Source organism: Mustelus asterias, chromosome 8, assembly GCF_964213995.1.
Source record: "Mustelus asterias chromosome 8, sMusAst1.hap1.1, whole genome shotgun sequence".
In the NCBI taxonomy this organism is placed as follows: Eukaryota; Metazoa; Chordata; class Chondrichthyes; order Carcharhiniformes; family Triakidae; genus Mustelus; species Mustelus asterias.
The window spans coordinates 102,911,828-102,932,248 of NC_135808.1; the positions used below are offsets into that span (position 1 = coordinate 102,911,828).

General features: G+C 41.6%; 1 protein-coding gene across 16 annotated transcripts in view; it reads left to right on the plus strand.

Annotated features, from left to right (window-relative positions):
• Positions 1-19,934, plus strand: part of gpbp1l1 (GC-rich promoter binding protein 1-like 1) — a 64,390-nt gene extending 44,456 nt beyond the window's left edge. For all 16 annotated transcript variants that reach the window (XM_078218613.1, XM_078218620.1, XM_078218614.1 and 13 more), the window contains 4 exons: positions 1,496-1,651; positions 2,973-3,094; positions 10,038-10,140; positions 19,011-19,934. In XM_078218613.1, coding sequence (XP_078074739.1) covers positions 1,496-1,651; positions 2,973-3,094; positions 10,038-10,140; positions 19,011-19,166 — 537 coding nt within the window. In that variant the 3' untranslated portion in view covers positions 19,167-19,934. The remainder of the gene's footprint in view (positions 1-1,495; positions 1,652-2,972; positions 3,095-10,037; positions 10,141-19,010) is intronic.
• Positions 19,935-20,421: the final 487 nt, after the last annotated feature.

Sequence of the window (20,421 nt, forward strand, 5' to 3'; positions counted from 1 at the left end):
TTCTGAAAATGCACCACTTTCCATCCCCAACGCTGTCACCCCTATAACTACTTTACTTCCTGTTTTATATGCAGTACAATGTTTCAGTAAGTTGAAAAAACACTTTTGCGTAAATTAATTGTGAAATCCCAGAAAGCTATTGATATAAAGTTGTTGTGGTGAGTTCTACAAATTGACCACAGGAGACTCAGGTGCTGGTTATGATTGTTTTATTCTTGCAGGGCGACCACTGTCTCAGAGAGATGTCCAAAGGAGCACACTTGCCAAGTCACAGATTTCCACTATATTTATACGCTGTAGATCACATGCACAGAACATTGTTTAAATCTCAGTCTTGTCAGCATAGAGGTTTACACTGACCAAATGTCTTTGTTCAGGGTTCGGGATCCACCAAGCTGAACGCTATCGGTCTTTTCTCTCATCTCCCAGAGGCAAACTTATGTTTGACTCCATGTCTGTCCTACTGTTTGATCTCTTCTGATTTGATGCTTGTCCTTCTACAATCTCAGGCCCTAGAGGAACACAATATTCATTAGACAACTCATCCTATTGATATGGGGCCTCTAGGGTGTAAAGATTCACTGGTGTAGAACTTACTGTCCATGTAAGCATTTGTTGTATCTTTATTTCACAGAATCATAGCATCCCAACAGGACAGAAAGAGACCATTCAACCCATCGAGCCTGCACTGACAACAATCCCACCCAGGCCCTATCCCCATAACTCCATGTATTTACCCCGCTAATCTCCGACACTAAGGGGCAATTTAGCACGGCCAATCAACCTAACCCGCATATCAATAGACAGTGGGAGGCAACCAGAGCCACCCGGAGGAAATCCACACAAACACTGGGAGAATTACTGTTAAATCTGGGATGTTAATTATAATCCCTTTCAATAAATTTATTTCATTTTATTTCTCCAAACAAAGTCAAATAAATGTTCATACTTGCAGACAAGAGGCAGAAAGTAAGGTTAAAAAGATGAAGAACGCAGGAATGGTTCTTGTCTAAGTCCTCATTTGTTTGCTTTTTATTCAAGGAAATCTTTACAAATCATTAATTGATAAAAATGACCTATTTTAGTTATAGAGTTTGTAAGGTGTCTTCATAGGATCAAAATTAAATGCAATGCTTGATATTTGGCATTCAAGAAATTACTTTAAAATACTTTGCAGCTATGATCATTTACCTCTGGAAATCAAAGCCTTACTTCTCCCTACTAATGTCATAAATAGTCAATGATACTGCTTCACATATTTCATCTCTGTTTTGTAGAATCTGTCTCAGAAGTCTGGTGCTGATTTGCTGTTAACATGCTTGAGACCAATTGCCAAAACTCTCAAATAAAATGTCTTGCACAATTTTGGTTTGTGAATACCCTTATTATGAATTTCAAGGTGTATAACAAATGGAGGCAAACAATATTTTTAGTTTTGGAGAATTCTATCACTGAACTTGGGTATTTCCTAAGCATGTTTCCTTTTTTTATCCAGACTCCTTCAAGTACCACTCCTCCAATAGAGATCAGCACATGTCGTCTAATGAAACTGACTCGAGTAAAGACAGACAAGAAGAGTGAGTTCCTGAAGGCACTGAAAGATGACCGGAATGATGAAATCTCAGAACACAGAGACTTCGACAAATTAGAAGTTAGTGAAATAATTAATCTACATTTCAAATTTGTGGTTGGGTTGGTTACAGATGAACAACATTAAGAAAATAAAATTGTTTCCTGTTGGGAGTGAGTGACGTTGAACAGTTGACCATTATTTGGACAGTTTAGTGAAGGCAATACCTTCTTGGAGCTTTCGGAATCCTGCTGCCCTCTATTGCTGGCCTGATGGGCAGGAGGTGGAACTACTTGTTTTTGCAAACTATGCAATTGTTTTCTTGTTAATGTGTCAATGTGCTGCTGATTAGAAAATATAGTCCGTGTCTGAAATAATACAGAAAAGGATCATTGTGGCTGCAAGTTAATGTGTCGTTTATAGCAGATACTGCTTCCAAAACATTTGGAAGTTAGTGCATTTTTTTCCCATTTATTCTTGAGTTGCTTGACCAAGCTGTTGCCCTCGTTTTACTCCTCAGCTTTTTGTTTGGAGAAGGAAAGGTACCGGTTAATTCCTAATAGAAAATTGGATAAAAGCGACAAATTCGACCATGATGGTGCCACTTGATTTCTGCTTTTATGTGTGTCAACTGGTTTATGGGCAACACGGTGGCACAGTGATAAGCACTGCTGCCTCACAGTGCCAGGGACCAGAGTTCGATTCCTGGCTTGGGTCATTATCTGTGCGGAGTCTGTACGTTCTTCTCATGTCTGTGTGGGTTTCCTCCCTGGTTTCCCCGGCTCGCAGAACGGAATTCTCCGTTGTCCTCGGGCAGGATTTCACAAGCCTCGCTCGAGCGAGGTTGTAAAATACAGGGAATGGTCTCATCATTGACCTTGAAGAAAGCTGCCCACAAAGATCTAGCAAGTACTCTGGCCTGGATTATTGATACTGAAGTTGTCATTGATTGTGCTCAAGAATTCAGCAACCCAGCTCCTTTGAGAGCTGTCTGTCACAGGTTTGCAGCCACCGTTTGTGTATTCCTGCTCACACCAGAAGTTGTTCTGCTTCGGATTGAACAGTGTTCCTAAAGTAGAGCATATTAAAATATATTTCCCTATTACGCTGCAAAATAGAACCCTGATTCACTTCAGTATGAATCATTTCTTGCCATCACATTACAGTGTGATTCATTTGTGGGGACCTTTTGTGTGTAATGTCTTGGATAATTGCTGACACCCCCATTATCTCTTTGCCAGTGCTCATTTAAAATCGTGTTTTTCATCCTTCAGTAATCTGGAATATAAATTGGGATTGAAACAGCACATTTTTTAGAACAGTGTTACATAAATATTGCTCTCCATTTTCTACCTGGACTGTTTGAACATTTATTTGTCCATCTTGATTTATTTTTTAACAGGACTGTGAACAGAATATTGCAGAAACAAATGAAAATGGAAAAGCAAATGGTCATCAGCATCGTTTCTCCTTCTGTGGCCCAGAAAAAGATTATCTTTCCAGTTCCCTTGAAGCAGAACATCGGTATAATAATTTTTTACTTCAGTGTCAGACTTGTGATGAATTTATTTTCAGTTGTTGTACCAGTCTGGACAAAATTAGTAGACTGACTGGATGAAATCTTTTCCCTCTGCTGAGTGTTGTAGTTCCAAGTAAAAATGAGTTTGGACCATCTTGGTGGACAAAAATGTCTATAATCTCATTTTAATTGGCACAAAATAAGCATTTTTAAGAAAGATAAATATCACTTTGTCCTCTGATTGATGCTGTTTTTGAAGTGGTAATTTTTAAAGTTTCTTCAGTCAGCAATTTGCATTGTTTTGGTGCACCATATGGTGTTTTATGGCACAGGAGTACATTATTTGTTACTGCAGTAACAATGTACGTTGGCATTGTATAGGTACAATGTATCAAAAACCAGCAACCTTGACGGAGACTATACCGGATTTTAGATCTTGCTCATTTTCTATTCAGGCTATGAGAGCTCGTTTCCTCAGGTCAAGTGGAGCGCAGGAACAGATTTGCGTGCAAGCAGCGAAGAGGAATCATATTTTTGCCCTTGAAGTCCGTGGCAAGCTGCCCACTTCAGTCACTGTCGTCCATGTGATGTCGGTACATCCACAGTGCAGTTAGGAAGGGAGTTCCAGGATTTTGACCGAGTAACAGTGAAGGAATGGCGATATAGTTCCAAGTCCGGATGGCATATGACTTGGAGGGAAATTTACAAGTTATGGTGTTCTCATGCATTTGTGGCCTTTGTCCTGCTTAGTGGTAGAGGTCACAGATTTGGAAGGTGCTGTCTAAGGAGCTTTGTTGAGTTGCTGCAGCTCATCTTATAGATGGCACATGCTGCTGGCATTGTGCATCAGTGCTGGAGGAAGAGTGAACGTTTGATGTGGTGGATGGGGAGGGCCACTCCGTTGCTTTGTCCAGAGTGGTGTCAAGCTGCCTAAGTGTTGTTGGAGCTGCAGTCATCCAGTCATGTGGTGAGTATTCCATCATGCTCCTGATATATTATTGTAGATGGTGGACAGGTTTTTAGGTCTGGAGATGAGTTATTCGCTGCAGAATTTCCAACCTCTGACTGCTCTTGTAGCCGCAATATTTGTGTGACTGGTCCAGATTGGTTTCTAGTCAATGGTAACTCCCAAGAAGGTGTTAGTGGGAGAATTCAGCAAGGATAATGCCATTGAATGTGATGGGGAGATGGTTAGATTCTGTCTTTGTTGGAGATCGTCATCGCTTGGCAGTTGTCCAGGTCTTGCTGCGTATGAATACAGACTGCTTCCGTATTTGAGGAGTCACGAATGATGCTGAACATGGTGCAAACATACCTATTTCTGACTTTATGATGGAGAGAAGGTTATTGATGAAGCAGCTGAAAATGGTTGGATCTAGAAGACTACCCGGAGGATTTCTTGCAGCAAAGTCACAGAACTGAGATGATTCACCTGCAACAACCACAATCATCTTCCTTTGTTAGGTTGACTCCAACCAGGGAGAGTTTTCCTCCTGATTCCCATTGACTTCAGTTTCTCCAGGGCGCTTTAATGTGACATTCAGTTGAATGCTGCCTTGATGTCAAGGGCAGTCACTCAAGGGATGTGGACTTCGCTGACTAAGCCAGCATTCATTTCCCATCTGTAATTGCCCTTGAGGAGGTGGTGTTGAGCTGTTTTCTTCTACCGCGCAGTGCATGTGGTGTAGGTACATCCGCAAGTATACCTCTGGAGTTCAGCTTTTTTGTCCATTTTTGGACCAAAGCTATAATGAAGTCAGGAGTTGAGTGGCCCAGGTGGAACCCAAACTAAACATCAATGACTTTGTTACTGTGTAAGTGCTGCCTGACACCTTCCATCACTTTGCTAATCAAAAGTAGACTGATGGAGCAGTAACTGGCCAGGTTGAATTTGTCCTGCTTTTTGCCTATAGGACATACCTGGGCAATTTTTCACATTGTCAGGTAGATGCAAGTATTGTAACTGTCCTGGAACAACTTGACGAGAGACATGGCTGCTTCTGGAGCTTAAATCTTCAGTGCTATTGCCAAAATATCATCAGGGGCAATAGCCTTTGCGGTATCCAGTGTCTTCAGCCATATGTCACGTGGAGCGAATTGAGTTGGTTGAAAACTGGCATCTGTGATGCTGGAGAACCGAGGAGGATAAGGTGAACCATTCATTCCATACTTCTGGCTGAAGAGTGTCAAAAGTGCTCCAGCTTTGTCTTGCACTGATGTGCTGGGCTCACTCACCATTGAGGATGGGGATATTTATTGGACCACCTTCTCTTAATTGTCTAATTGTCCACCACTCTTCACAACTGCATGTGACAGGACTGCAAAGCTTGGGTCTGATCAGTTGGTTGTGGTATCGCTTAGCTTCACAACTCCATCAGGTTGAAACCTCATTTTTGGTTATGCTTGGTGCTGCTGCTCGCATCCTCCTGTGCACTCTCCATTGAACCAGTTGATGATAATGGTAAAGTTGGCCATGTGCCAGGCGATTAAATTACAGTTGTACAGTTCTGTTGCTGACAACCCACAGCGCCTCATGGATGCCGAGTTTTGAATTGTCAGATCTGTTTGAAATCTATCCCATCTAGCATAGTGGTAATGCCACACTACGAGATGGAGGATATTGAGCCAACGTTTCAAACCTGGATGAGGGTCATCCAGACTCGAAACATTGGTTCTATTCTCTCTACACAGATGCTGTCAGACCTGCTGAGATTTTCCAGCATTTTTGTGTCGGATTCCAGCATCCGCAGTATTTTGCCTTTATTAAGATATCGGATATGCTCAATGTGAAGGCAGGACTTGGTGTCCACAAGGACTATTAGCTGGTCATTCCTACCAGTACTGTCATGGACAATTGCATCTACAACAGACAGATTGATGAGGACGAGGTCAAGTAGGTTTTTTCCTCTTGTTGGTTTGCTAGGCCACAGGCCTAGTCTAGCAGCTATGTACTTTAGCATTGGGCTAGCAGAGTCAGTGCTCACTCTTGGTGATGGACATTGAAATCCCCCACCCATTGTGCATTTTGAGCCATTAGCACCATCAGTGCTCCTTCCAACTGGTGTTCAACATAGAGAAGTACTGATTCATCAGCTGAGCTATGGGAATCGTTAGGTGGTAATGAGCAGGGGGTTTCCATGCCCATATTAGACATGATGCCATGTGACTTCATAAGGTCTGGATTCCCAAGGCAACTCCCTCCTGACTGCATACCAATGTGCTGTCACCTCTGGTGGGTCCGTCCTGTCAATGGGACTGGGCATACATGGATGACGTTGATTGTGTCTGGAACAAAGTTATACTCATGCAGTTGTGCCTTACAGACAGTGTCAGGCTGTTGCTTGACTAGTATGTGGGGCAGTTCTCCTAGTTTTGACATAAAAGCTCCCAGATGTTAGAGAATGCTCTGCAGAGTCGACAGGGCTGGTTGTACTGTTGTTTATGCGGTCTCAATGCCAGGTGGTCAATTGGTTTCATTCCTTTAAACTTCAAAGTGGTTTGATAAAACAGAGTGAAATGACCTGGCCGGCCAGAGGACATTTAAGAGTCAAACACTGCTATGGGTCTGAATTCACATATAGGCCAGGTAAGGGTGGCAGATTGCCTTACGAAGGGGACATTAGTGAATCAGATGGGTTTCACAACAATTGACAATGGTTTCATGGTCACTAGCTTTTGAATGCAGATTTAATAATTGAATTTAAATCCCACCAGCTGCAATGGTGGGATTTGAACCCATGTCCCCAGAGCATTAGTCCATGGTCTCTGGATTACCATTCCAGTGACGTTACCACCACGCTATCATCGGATCTCTACAGTGCAAAAGAGGCCATTTTGCCCATCGAGTCTGCACTGACTCTCTGACAGAGTATCATTCCCAGGCTCTCTCTGCCTGCTTTATCCCTGTAACCCCATACATTTACCATGACTCATTCATTTAATCTACACATCTTTAGATGCTATGGGGCAATTTAGCATGGTCAATCTGCCTAACCTGCACACCTTTGGACAATGGGTGGAAACCAAAGCACCCAAGGGAAACTTACACAAATACAGGAAGAATATACAAACTCCACACAGTCACCCAGGTCCCTGGGACAGTGATGTAGCCGTGCTAAGCACTTTGCCACCATGCCACCCCATCGTCTTCCCTTACTTGACAGGTGCCACACTCTGCCTATGTATCACCGAGCTGAACTGTCCAGTAAGTTTTTATTTTACTTGATTCAAATTGATATGTGGCACATGATACAATTGTCTGGTTTTTGGACATCTGGATTTGAGACATTACTGTACTTTAATCTGTCAAGGCACGTCACAATTCATGAGATGAAACAGACAGGAGGAGAGGAATTGGGCGAAGAAATAGGTTTTAAGGACGTTTTAGAGAGTGGGGAGGGATGAATATCTCACCTGCGTTTATATCAGATAGTTGTCTACATCTGGATATACTGTGCATTAAACTCTGCTGCATTTTGTTTTATTTTCTTTATTTCCTGTATCAATTTTCCTTTCCCGTGGCCAAAATATGAAGCATTTGATTACTCCCAAAAATGCCAGACAAAATTGGTACAAATTGGCAATGAGATAATTGCACGGGAAATAGCAAAAATTGCAAGGGATTATTTTTCTTACTGGTTTGGTTCAGTCTTTGTTATTGCCCCTTCTATAATTATGTAAATTTTAGAAATTGTTTAAGTGCTGGTATGCTGCCTATCATCATTTGACCAGCATTGAAGGATGTATCAGCTGGACTGTATAAGTGTGTGTCTTACTTCTTAAGTGTTTGGCAGCAGTCTTTAGTTTAGACCCATAGCTTTGAATAATTTGCAGAATTGAATGATGGCTGATTCTCAGACCAATTTTTAAAGTAATCAGCCTTCCATCCTTCAGCACTGGGTGAATAAAGAGTGTAAGAAGTTTAACAACACCAGGTTAAAGTCCAACAGGTTTATTTGGTAGCAAAAGCCACACAAGCTTTCGGAGCTCTTAGCCCCTTCTTCAGGTGAGTGGGAATTCTGTTCACAAACAGAGCTTATAAAGACACAGACTCAATTTACATGAATAATGGTTGGAATGCGAATACTTACAACTAATCAAGTCTTTAAGAAACGAATTGATTAGTTGTAAGTATTCGCATTCCAACCATTATTCATGTAAATTGAGTCTGTGTCTTTATAAGCTCTGTTTGTGAACAGAATTCCCACTCACCTGAAGAAGGGGCTAAGAGCTCCGAAAGCTTGTGTGGCTTTTGCTACCAAATAAACCTGTTGGACTTTAACCTGGTGTTGTTAAACTTCTTACTGTATTTACCCCAGTCCAACGCCGGCATCTCCACATTATGAATAAAGAGTGGCAGAACATATTGCACTTGACACTTGAAAGAATCAGGGAACAATGACCTTTTAGTTAAAAATGGCATGATTTGTTTGAGATGATGTCCTGTTACACGCCAGAGTGGGTCTTTAATTTTACCCTAACAGGAAGTTTGGTGTTCATTGTTTCAGTAAAATATATGAAGTTAGTCAAGTATTTATGTAAGAGGAAATTCTTAATACTCTTTTATCCCAATTTCGAATGTTACTATGGTGCATAGGAACCAATTTTCTTGGACCCCATTGCCTGCCTGAAGTATACGGTATTCATCTTGTTTATTTATTAGTGTCACAAGTAGGCTTACATTAACACTGCAATGAAGTTACTGTGAAAATCCCCTAGTCGCCAGACTCCGGCACCTGTTTGGAGACACTGAGGGAGAATTTAGTGTGGCCAGTGCACTGAACCAACATGTCTTTCAGACTGTGGGAAGAAACCGGAGCACCGAGAGGAAACCGACGCAGACACAAGGAGAATGTGCTCACTTCACACAGTGACCCAAGCTGGGAATCGAACCCCGGTCCCTGGCGCTGTGAGGCAGCAGTGCTGACCCACTGTGCCATCGTGGTTCACCTGGTTGTCTAACCTGGTCAAACTCTGGGTACAAGCTATCCTGAATTTCAGCTGAATGCCTCGCTGCTGACCTGGGGGTTTCTGGTTGCATCTGCAATTAGTAGGCCACAGGAGCCAATGATCCACAGAGTCAGTGTCAAAAAAAAAATCTTTAGCTACTCTTTAAGGCTTCAGCTCCACATCATTGCCTCTTGTCTGTTGGAAATAGATATTTAGCAGGAGTGAAGTTTCGAAGAATCACTATATTCAACTCTAATCTGGCAATGATTTGAGTATTCAACAGCTGATTATTAAAATCTTTGAACGGTAGACTGGTCAGATGAAGGCATGAAATTTTAAAAATCCCTTTAAACATGAAAGGACACAGTTCTGTTGCTTTTAAGAACCTCTGCTGGGCCATATTCATCTTTACTTAGTGAAATTATTATAAACAATACAAGATCAATTATAACATCTCTAATGTAAAGAACTTTTCTTACAGTTCTATGACTCGCCAACTTTAACAGATGCACCATAGAAAGCAGTCTTTCTGGTTGTGTCACAGCTTGGTATGGTTCCTGCCCAAGACCGCACAACACTACAAAAGGTCGTGAATGTAGCCAAATCCATCACATGACTCTGTCTACACCCCACTGCCTTGGCAAAGCAGCCAGTATAATTAAGGACCCCCCGCAACCTGGATGTTCTCTCTTCCACCACCTTGTGTCGGGAAAAAGATACAAAAGTCTGAGGTCATGTACCAGCTGACTCAAGAACAACTTCTTTCCTGCTGCCGTCAGACTTTTGAATGAATCTACCTTGCACTAAGTTGATCTTTCCCTACACCCTAGCTATGACTGTAACACTACATTCTGCACTCTCTTGTTTCCTCCTCTATGAACAGTATGCTTTGTCTGTACAGTGCGCAAGAAACAATACTTTTGACTGTATGCTAATACATGTAACAATAATAAATCAAATCAAAGATTGATCTTTGAACTAATGTCCATTTCTGCACAGATTATTGAAAGCAATGGGTTGGCAGGAATGCTCGGAGAATGATGATAACTTCTTGCCTCTGACTGAAGATGAGCTCAGGGAGTTCCAGGCTAAAACTGAGCAGGTATGTCTATCAGTTCTTTTAAAACTAAAAGTAAGATCACATTGATTAATGCTTTGTTTGAATATATTAACCAAGCCATATATTAAACTTAAAACATCACTCAACAAGATGAGGAGAAACCTTTCTCTGAGGGTCATTAGTCTTTGAAATTCTCTTCCACAGAGAGTAGTGGCGTCATTGAATATAGTAAGAAGTCTCACAACACCAGGTTAAAGTCCAACAGGTTTGTTTGGTAGCACAAGCCACAAGCTTTTGGAGCATTGTCCCTTCATCAGGTAAATGGGAATTGTGTTCACAAACAGGGCATATATAGACACAAACTCAATTTACAAGATAATGATTGGAATGCGAGTCTTTACAGGTAATCAAGTCTTAAAGGTACAGACAATGTGAGTGGAGAGTGGCTTAAGCACAGGTTAAAGAGATGTGTATTGTCTTCAGCCAGGACAGTTAGTGAGATTTTGCAAGCCCAGGCAAGTCGTGGGGGTTACTGATAGTGTGACATGAACCCAAGATCCCGGTTGAGGCCGTCCTCATGTGCGGAACTTGGCTATCAGTTTCTGTTCAGCGATTCTGCGTTGTCGTGTGACGTGAAGGCCGGCCTCAACCGTGATCTTGGGTTCATGTCACACTATCTGTAACCCCCACGACTTGCCTGGGCTTGCAAAATCTCACTAACTGTCCTGGCTGGAGACAATACACATCTCTCTAACCTGTGCTTAAGCCACTCTCCACTCACATTGTCTGTACCTTTAAGACTTGATTACCTGTAAAGACTCGCATTCCAATCATTATCTTGTAAATTGAGTTTGTGTCTATATATGCCCTGTTTGTGAACACAACTCCCACTCACCTGATGAAGGGGCAGTGCTCCGAAAGCTTGTGGCCTGTGCTACCAAATAAACCTGTTGGACTTTTGCCTGGCGTTGTGAGACTTTTTACTGTGCTTACCCCTGTCCAACAGCATCTCCACATCATTGAATATATTCAGGGCTACATTAGACAGATTTTTGGTGAACAAGGGAGGTAGGCAGGAAAGTGGAGTTAAAGCCACTGCGATCAGCCATGATTTTACTGATTGTCGAGGAGGCTTCCAGGGCCAATTGACTTACTCCTGTGCCTTTTTTTAAAAAAAATCTCTTTAAGGATGGCACTGCTTTCAGTATAGCAATTCCTTACCACTGCCTGCATTCTGTGCTAAAATATTAGGCTGGGGTGGCACAGTGGTTAGCTGCCTCACAGCGCCAGGAACCCGAGTTCAATTCCAGCCTCGAGTCACTGTGTGGAGTTGGCACGTTCACCCTGTGTCTGCGCAGGTTTCCTTTGGGTGCTCCGGTTTCCTCCGACACTCCAAAGATGTGCGGGTTAGATGGATTGGCCCTGCTAAATTGACCCTTAGTGTCAGGGGATTAGCAGGGTAAATATGTGGGGTTACGGGAATAGGGCCTGGGTGGGATTGTGTTCAGTGCAGACTTGATGGGCCGAATGGCCTCCTCCTCCACTGTACGGATTCTATGATGCATCCAAGACAAAGGAGCCCAGTAGATCGGTAAATCCTCCAGGATTAGTGCATAGTGGCAGCAATGTGCACCATCTTTTAAGATTTGCTGCAGCAACTTGTCATGGCTTCTTCAACAACATCTTCCAAACCTGTGACCTCTACAATCTAGAAGAGTAAGTGCAGCAAATGCATGGGAACACCACCTGCTGCAAGTTCCCTTTCAAGTCTTCCACCATCCTGACTTGGAATTGTTCCTTCACTGTTCTGTGTCAAAATCCTGGAACTCCCTCTCCAATAACACTGTGGGTGTATATGCACCACATAGATTGCAGTGGTTCAAGAAGATAGCTCATTACCACATTCTCAAGGGCAATTAGAGATTGGTGATAAATGTGATGTTTGGGATGCTCATAACCCAAGAATGAATATGTTTGGTAAGATTAGAGCGTGGCCAGCTGATTTAGTTAGTTCTGCTCTGCAGCTGAAAGAAAATGGAGTGATAGTAGCAGCAGAACTAGTTCTTGGAATTGAAAACTTTTGCTTGCTTTGTTTTTGAGTAACAGCGATCTTGAGTAAGAACTGTTTAAATAGTGCTGTATTTGTGTTAGTTTCAATATTGAAGTGCATAAACTGAAAACAGCTGAATGCCTCAGGGAGATGCATATCTTCCTGGACTTGTAGGAAGTCTATATTTTGTCCTTTCTAGAAAACCTTGGCCCCTTCCCCAAAATTTCAATTTAGAAATTCAAGCTGAAAAATAAATAGACTTTTGGAACTTTTATGGGGTCACCTTTAATTTCAAGCTCAAATATGTATTTAAAATGAAAACATTCTGCATTGGTGCTTGTTTTATGTAAAAATACGCATAATTTCAGTTTCTTCTCCAATCCAATTTTTAAATGCAAATATGGGTATTACAAGAAGTCAAAACTAGAAATTTAAATTGAACCAGTGATTTTTCAAGACTAGGTGGGATATGAAGTGTATTATGCAAACCAACATTATGCTGAATAATGTTCTTCAACAATCTAGAAAATGTTAAAATGTTTGGCTGAGTCATTCCGATTGAATACAGTTTTTTTTTCCTGGCATTTTAGAACAGTACAGCACAGAACAGGCCCTTCGGCCCACGATGTTGTGCCGCCCTTCATCTGAAACCAAGATCAAGCTATCCCACTCCCTACCATCCTGGTGTGCTCCATGTGCCTATCCAATAACCGCTTAAATGTTCCTAAAGTGTCTGACTCCACTATCACTGCAGGCAGTCCATTCCACACCCCAACCACTCTCTGCGTGAAGAACCTACCTCTGATATCCTTCCTGTATCTCCCACCATGAACCCTATAGTTATGCCCCCTTGTAATAGCTCCATCCACCCGAGGAAATAGTCTTTGAACGTTCACTCGATCTATCCCCTTCATCATTTTATAAACCTCTATTAAGTCTCCCCTCAATCTCCTCCGCTCCAGAGAGAACAGCCCCAGCTCCCTCAACCTTTCCTCATAAGACCGACACTCCAAACCAGGCAGCATCCTGGTAAATCTCCTCTGCACTCTTTCCAGCGCTTCCACATCCTTCTTATAGTGAGGTGACCAGAACTGCACGCAATATTCCAAATGCGGTCTCACCAAGGTCCTGTACAGTTGCAGCATAACCCCACGGCTCTTAAACTCCAACCCCCTGTTAATAAAAGCTAACACACTATATGCCTTCTTCACAGCTCTATCCACTTGAGTGGCAACCTTTAGAGATCTGTGGATATGGACCCCAAGATCTCTCTGTTCCTCCACAGTCTTCAGAACCCTACCTTTGACCCTGTAATCCACATTTAAATTTGTCCTACCAAAATGAATCACCTCACATTTATCAGGGCTAAACTCCATTTGCCATTTTTCAGCCCAGCTTTGCATCCTATCTATGTCTCTTTGCAGCCTACAACAGCCCTCCACCTCATCCACTACTCCACCAATCTTGGTGTCATCAGCAAATTTACTGATCCACCCTTCAGCCCCCTCCTCTAAGTCATTAATAAAAATCACAAAGAGCAGAGGACCAAGCACTGATCCCTGCGGCACTCCGCTAGCAACCTGCCTCCAGTCCGAAAATTTTCCATCCAGCACCACCCTCTGTCTTCGATCAGACAGCCAGTTACCTATCCAATCGGCCAACTTTCCCTCTATCCCACACCTCCTTACTTTCATCATAAGCCGACCATGGGGGACCTTATCAAACGCCTTACTAAAATCCATGTATATGACATCAACCGCCCTACCTTCATCAACACACCTAGTTACCTCCTCAAAAAATTCTATCAAATTTGTGAGGCACGATTTGCCCTTCACAAATCCGTGCTGACTATCCCGGATTAATCCGCATCTTTCTAAATGGTCGTAAATCCCATCCCTAAGGACCTTTTCCATCAATTTACCAACCACCGAAGTCAGACTAACCGGTCTATAATTACCAGGGTCATTTCTATTCCCTTTCTTAAACAGAGGAACAACATTTGCCACTCTCCAGTCCTCCGGCACCATCCCCGTGGACAGCGAGGACCCAAAGATCAAAGCCAAAGGCTCTTTTAAAGACTTTGAGTGTACAAGTGCAATTAGTTTAATTTCATTGATGCCATTAAGGATTGAACCATTTCATCACATTTCCTCTTCATGGCATGTTGACAGGCTCATAATTGGAATTTTATTTTCATTGCGTATACACTAATGTAGCTGAATCCAGTCGTTCTGGAGGAACCAACAATCGATGATTAATGCATTCAATGATGTTTCTATGCGCTGACACTTTGGCAGTGCTTACCCATGTGATACATTGCCTGTATCAGTGGCAGTTACTTTTAGCCATTAAAATAATTATCTGTTCTTAGAATGATTTGTTTGCTGTTAAAATGCAATATCATGGTCATTTCCTGATCATGAAATTTCTTAGTTTTAGTACCGGGGGCAGGGTGGGAGATTGGGCCTGGGTTGGGGGGGGGGTGTTGGGGCTTGCCTGGAGATGTCTGGGAGGCCAGCGATCAGGGGGTGGAAGGGGCACTGATGCAGCAACGTGGGGTCGCAGAGCTGGCCAGCGATTGGGAGTGTGGGGCCACTGCGCATTAGCCGATCTCTACAGATCGGCGCATGCGCGGTGGTCCGCTTAGCGCTATGCTGCCCGCCTCTCCAGCGGGAATAGGCCCCCAGATTTTCAGAGTGAATCCCGTTAGGACACTCTGCAGTGCTCAGTGCCAGAGATTCACTCTGAAAATCCCGCTTAAAAAACCAACGGAGTTGCTCCAGTTTTCACACAAGTTTGCCACTTAATGTGTTTGGGAGAATCCCTGCCATTTTTTTCACAACATGTTAACAAGTGCTATCTTCCATCAATGCCTATTTATCAGAGTCATAGAGATAAACAGCATGGAAACAGGCCCTTCGGCCCAACTCCTCCATGCTGACCAGGGTTCCGAAACTGAACTACTCCTATTTGCGTTTGGCCCATATCCCTCTAAACCTTTCCCATCCGTGTACCTGTCCAAATGTCTTTTAAATGTTGTAATTGTACCCGTCTCTACCACCTCCTCTGGCAGCTCATTCCATATATGCACCATCCTGTGTGAAAAGTTGCCCCTCAGGTCCCTTTTAAATCTTTCCTCTCTCAGCTTAAACCTATGCCTTCTAGTTTTGGACTTCCCTACCCTGAGGAAAAGACCGTAGCTACTCACCTTATCTATTCCCCTCCTGATTTTATAAAGCTCTGAGTGTTAAACTTTTTCACGATAATCATTGCTGAACACTTGAGGCCCAATGACTCTGCACCCAATAATGTATTTCTGTATTGGAATTTATAGAAATTAGTATCTCGGGTAAAGGCCATTCAGTCCATTATAGGCTAGCTGTTTGAAAGTGCTCTTCACTCGAGCTCATTTTGCTGCCCTTTCCCACAAATATTTTTTGTTTCCTTTTTTCAAATGTCAATCCACATTCCTTTTATTGCTTCTGGTGTATCTTCCACCAGTGATTCTGCTAGAATCTTGTGCAGTGGCTCACATGCTTTTGGGGGAAAAAAGCCTATATTCTATGTTGAGGTGATGGTCTCCAAGAACTAGGTTTCGCTGAATGGGTATTACAGAATGTTGTTCTGTACCAGAAGTTAGAATGATCAAAGCAGCCTACATGCACAGGGGTAATGCACCTGACTTTGAATCAAATGGTGGAGCCCCTGGCTTCCATAAATGATCATGTGACCAGGTTGTTTGGGAGAAGAACAGTGAAAAAAAAGAGGCCAACAAGTTATTGTGGGTATTGTCCTGCGTTCAAGCATACTTTCTTCAGTTTTTTTGTAGTTTCTTAGTTTAGAGCAAGACGGATTCAGTAGAAATCTGTCCTGTTGGCCAAAAGAGTTTAAATGTCTTGTTAACAGAAGGACTCCGTACAGTGAGTTGGACTTCTGGATAACCAAGCTGAGGAGAGAGAGAGAGAGTAAAAGAGATTTGATGCAAGACTCCAGAGTTAAAAAAATTTATAACTAGCAGAATTCCGACCTGAGGTGGCCACATTAGAGACGTCTGTCTAGAAAGGGGAGTTTGCAATCATTGGACGGTTGGAGGAGATTTTAAGGAACAATCTTGCCTGAGTAAACAGTAGGCCCAAAGAATCTCAGGAATGTATATGAATCTCTGAAATGGTACTAAAACCAAGCGATGAATCTTTCAATTTTTGCTCAGTATCTGACTTGAGTTATTGGGGTCCAAGTCTTTTGGGTGTGGAAATTTTTTTTTAAGGTTTAGATTAGAAGTAACTGAGTTAATTGTAAATTTGATATCTTCAATGTACCTGACTATTTAGGATAGTGTATTTGTTAGTGTTCATGTTCTTTGATTATTGAGTAGAGAACTTCTTTTGATTTAAACTGTGAATCTTGTGGCTTTATTCTTTTCAGATTACTGGTCTCTACTGAGATCAATACAGTTGCATGACTTAACAAGCCCTGGTTTAAGCAAAGTAATCTCACGCACCTTGTGTTTTTAATAATTTTGTGCACTCCAGTTCATATAGTGTTTAGACTCTCAGAGCAGTTGCAGTAGTTTTTCCCCACTTATTTAATCAAAACACACTTTATAATTTTGAATACCTCTTCTCTTTTCATGTCAAAAGAGTCCAGGTTTCTCCAGATTTGCAGTCATTGTGATGAATGTCTTCTGTACTTTCTGGAGCCATGATATTTTTCAGAAAGTAGGACACCCAAAACTACCACTGCACTACTCTAATTGCAGCCTAGCCAATGATTGTGATTAGGTTGAGCATTACATCTTTGCTTTGGTACACAATGGCCACCATTTATAAAAATTAGTACCATCATATACTTTTTTTGAACTAAATTTTACTAATTTGTTCTCTCACTTGAAAGACTTGTCTTTTGGAACTCCCCAGGTGTTTCTTTTCACTTTTTTTGAAGAGTTCAGCAGTCTTAACAGTGACCCCCACTAGGCTTTTTAAATCATTCCAATTTACAGTCATAAGTTAACCACTTCTTTTTCGTTTTAGCCATTGGCTATCTTCCTATCTACACATTGTTGTATTGCTAGTGAGATGGTAGCTCAGTGTGTGGAATGTACTAGAAGTGCTAGCCAGGACCTCCTAGTGAGCTTGTTAACAGCATAGTTTGCAGATTGAACAAAATCTCCAAGGGGCGTTGTCTGCTTTTGCTAAATAGTTTGCAACTTCCTTCCAATGTTGAAGCAGTAGACATAGCCTTCTTTCAAGCCCTTTAATTTGGAGATTCCTTCTACAAAGGGCCAAAATCCCACAGTTAGGTGGAGGGAGGCTTAGCCTCCATGAATGCCTGCAGCTTACTACAAGTTTGACTTTTCTCTAACCTCAGGTCCATTTTTCATGCAACTCCTGACAAGTATTCTGGTCCCCAAGATGTGGCACCTTTTTCTAAAATGCATCACAGGTTCAATGCCACCTTACAGATGAAACATATCTGGTGCTCCCTTTGGAGTCAGTGCTATTCAACACTTGTGTGGTACTTAAGATTGACAGGAATAAAAATGCTTTGAGGTATAGATGTATGATTATGGTCAATTTGTGTCTTTGCTCAATATAGGTCAAAAACTAAAGGGATGTTACCATTGTCAAAAGCGGTGGCAAACTACTTTACGAAAGCACTCAGCACAGCAACGCATGAGGATTCAGTGCAATTTGAGCACCTGGCACATCATAACATTCAGGGCTATGGGCCAAGTGCAGGCAGATGGGATTCAGTGGCAGTTCAGTAGTTTCTAATGTGTCGTTGCAGACTCGATGGGCTGAAGACCCCCTTCTGCACTGTATGATTCTGTGATTCAATTTGTTCCTTTAGTATGATTCAGTTTTGATCGCTGCCAAAATAGTAAGCAATCCCAGTTTAAATTATAAATAAAATCAAAAAATGCCGGAGTATTTCAGCAGGTCTGACAACATCTGTGAAGAGGGAAACAGAGTTAATATTTGAGTTTAATATGACATGTCAGCAGAGGTAAATCACCTTTAGTTGTCACATTAAGAGGTATCTCTATTCAATAAATCACAAGTCACTTTGGGCTGTGTGATCTCCTATTGTGCTTTCAATGTAATTTGTTCTAAAATGAACAAACCATGAGAAAAAGATAGGCAGAACATTTTAATAGCTGCTTCCCTTTATCCATCGCAATAGAATCCTTACAGTGCAGAAGGAGGCCATTTGGTCCATCAGGTCTGCACCGACCATATTCCCACCAAGGCCCTATTCGTGCAACCCAATATATTTGCCCTGCTAATCCCCCTGACACGGTTAATTTTGCATGGCAAATCAACCTAACCCGCAAATCTTTGGACTGTGGGAGGAAACCGGAGCACCAGGAGAAAACCCACGCAGACACGGGGAGAATGTGCAAACTCCACACTTCCAAGGCTGGAATTGAACCCGGGTCCCTGGTGCTGTGAGGAAGCAGTGCTAACCACCGTGCCGCCTTTATAAATAGTTCCCATTTTCAAATAGGATGATTTAAATGAGTCGTGTGTCTTGTTTTAAAGATCTATTTTAAATATCTGTCTTAATTGTTTCCTTGTCTGCAATATGAGTTTTCTGCCCAAAGTTTGGTTTTGTTTCCATTACTTCACCCTGTACCAAGTCACCCCAATCGTCCATCTGGTTCCATTCCTGTTCCCTTGTCGTCCAATATGAAGGGCACAAACGTCAACAGGACTGACAACTGGTTGAGCCATCCACAGCCATATTTGACTGTGTGACTTTGGTTCATTTTCATTCACTTCTATGGGTTCAAATGTGATTGTCTGCTATGAAGCAACACTGGCTAATCCAAATTAATCTCTCTCTCTCTCGTTCTTTACAGCTCAAGAAAAATGGCTTTAGGAAAAATGGTTTTCAATTGAAGAACCGATGTACAGCTTTACATTTCGCCCATTGGAGAGGCATTTTCAGTCCAGGGCTTCATGAAGATTCAGATTCTGAAACTAGCAGTAGTACCAATTCTGATGATGACGCCTAAACTTGGTATAAGTGGAATTCATGTTCTATGTTTTCTTATAGCTGGAGGACTAAACTTACTAAAGCTCTTTTGGCACAGAGTTATATTTTTCCATGCACAAGGGAGTTGATCATATCCCAAAGAAGAAAATTTGCTTGTTGAGCTTTTTTCTTTTTTCTTTGACCAGCTGGTCCTGTTGAATGCTTCGTAGAATGAAATATGAGTCAATAAAGAAGAAGGGGGCAAAGCACATTCTGAGTAATCATTTACAAGGAAAAAAGTGGGTATTTTTTTGAAAGCTTGAAAAAAACATTTGCAGACAATTAGTAGGAATAGCAGTGTGATAGAACAAGCAGTGTAAGAGACAAATACAAAATACTGATGATAGGTTGTCAAGAATAATGCTAACATATGTTTTTCAATGTCATGACATTTTGGGAAGAAGAAAACAAGATTTGTCACCAGAGGTTTATCTCCATTTCTTTGGTACAGTTGTAAAATATTCACAATAGGAGCTTTGAGTTCTTCAAACAGCCTTGATATTCAGGGTGGATTGTAAAATATAAATTTTGTGAAATTTCAAAGATTAAGATTATTTTGATAACGTTATTTACAAATTTAAAGTGGCTATCACATATGAATATCTGTATGAGGAAAACTACTGCATTAAAATAACTTGGAATAAAATATTTTGCATCAGTTTGCCAAAATGATTGGTGTTGTAATTCTTCTCTTGAGCTTTCTGATTTGAAAGATCATTTCTGAATAAAGTGTTTGTTTATAATTGAACCGTTTATTGCAAGAAAAAGCAACCAATAGCATAAGCATATGCTGGTTGTCAGCAAAACATGTATAGCGTGAATGAATATTGAAGTGAAGTATAAATAGTCCAAGATAATTAACCATTATTATAATATTCAAGAAGCAGTCCAAAAACTGTTATTTGTACTTTTATCTGTTGAAATATTCCCGACATCTGTAAATTTGGTCTTAATAATTGCTGTATTGTTGGAAATCTGTAATTTTATTGATTTGATCTTGAGAATTGGGCAATGATGGCAAGCCTGCAGTTACTGCTCATCCGTAATTGCAGAAAGAAGGTGAGGGTGGTCCTACTTTGAAAGTCTCTGCAGTCTTGTGATGATGGTTCTTCCGCATTAATGTGAGGTAGAGATTTTTAGATTGTTGATCCAGCAACTATGGATGAAGTGATAATGTGTCCAAGTCAAGTGGTGAGAGACTTTGGAAATTTGGAGGAGGACGTTTCCTGTGACAA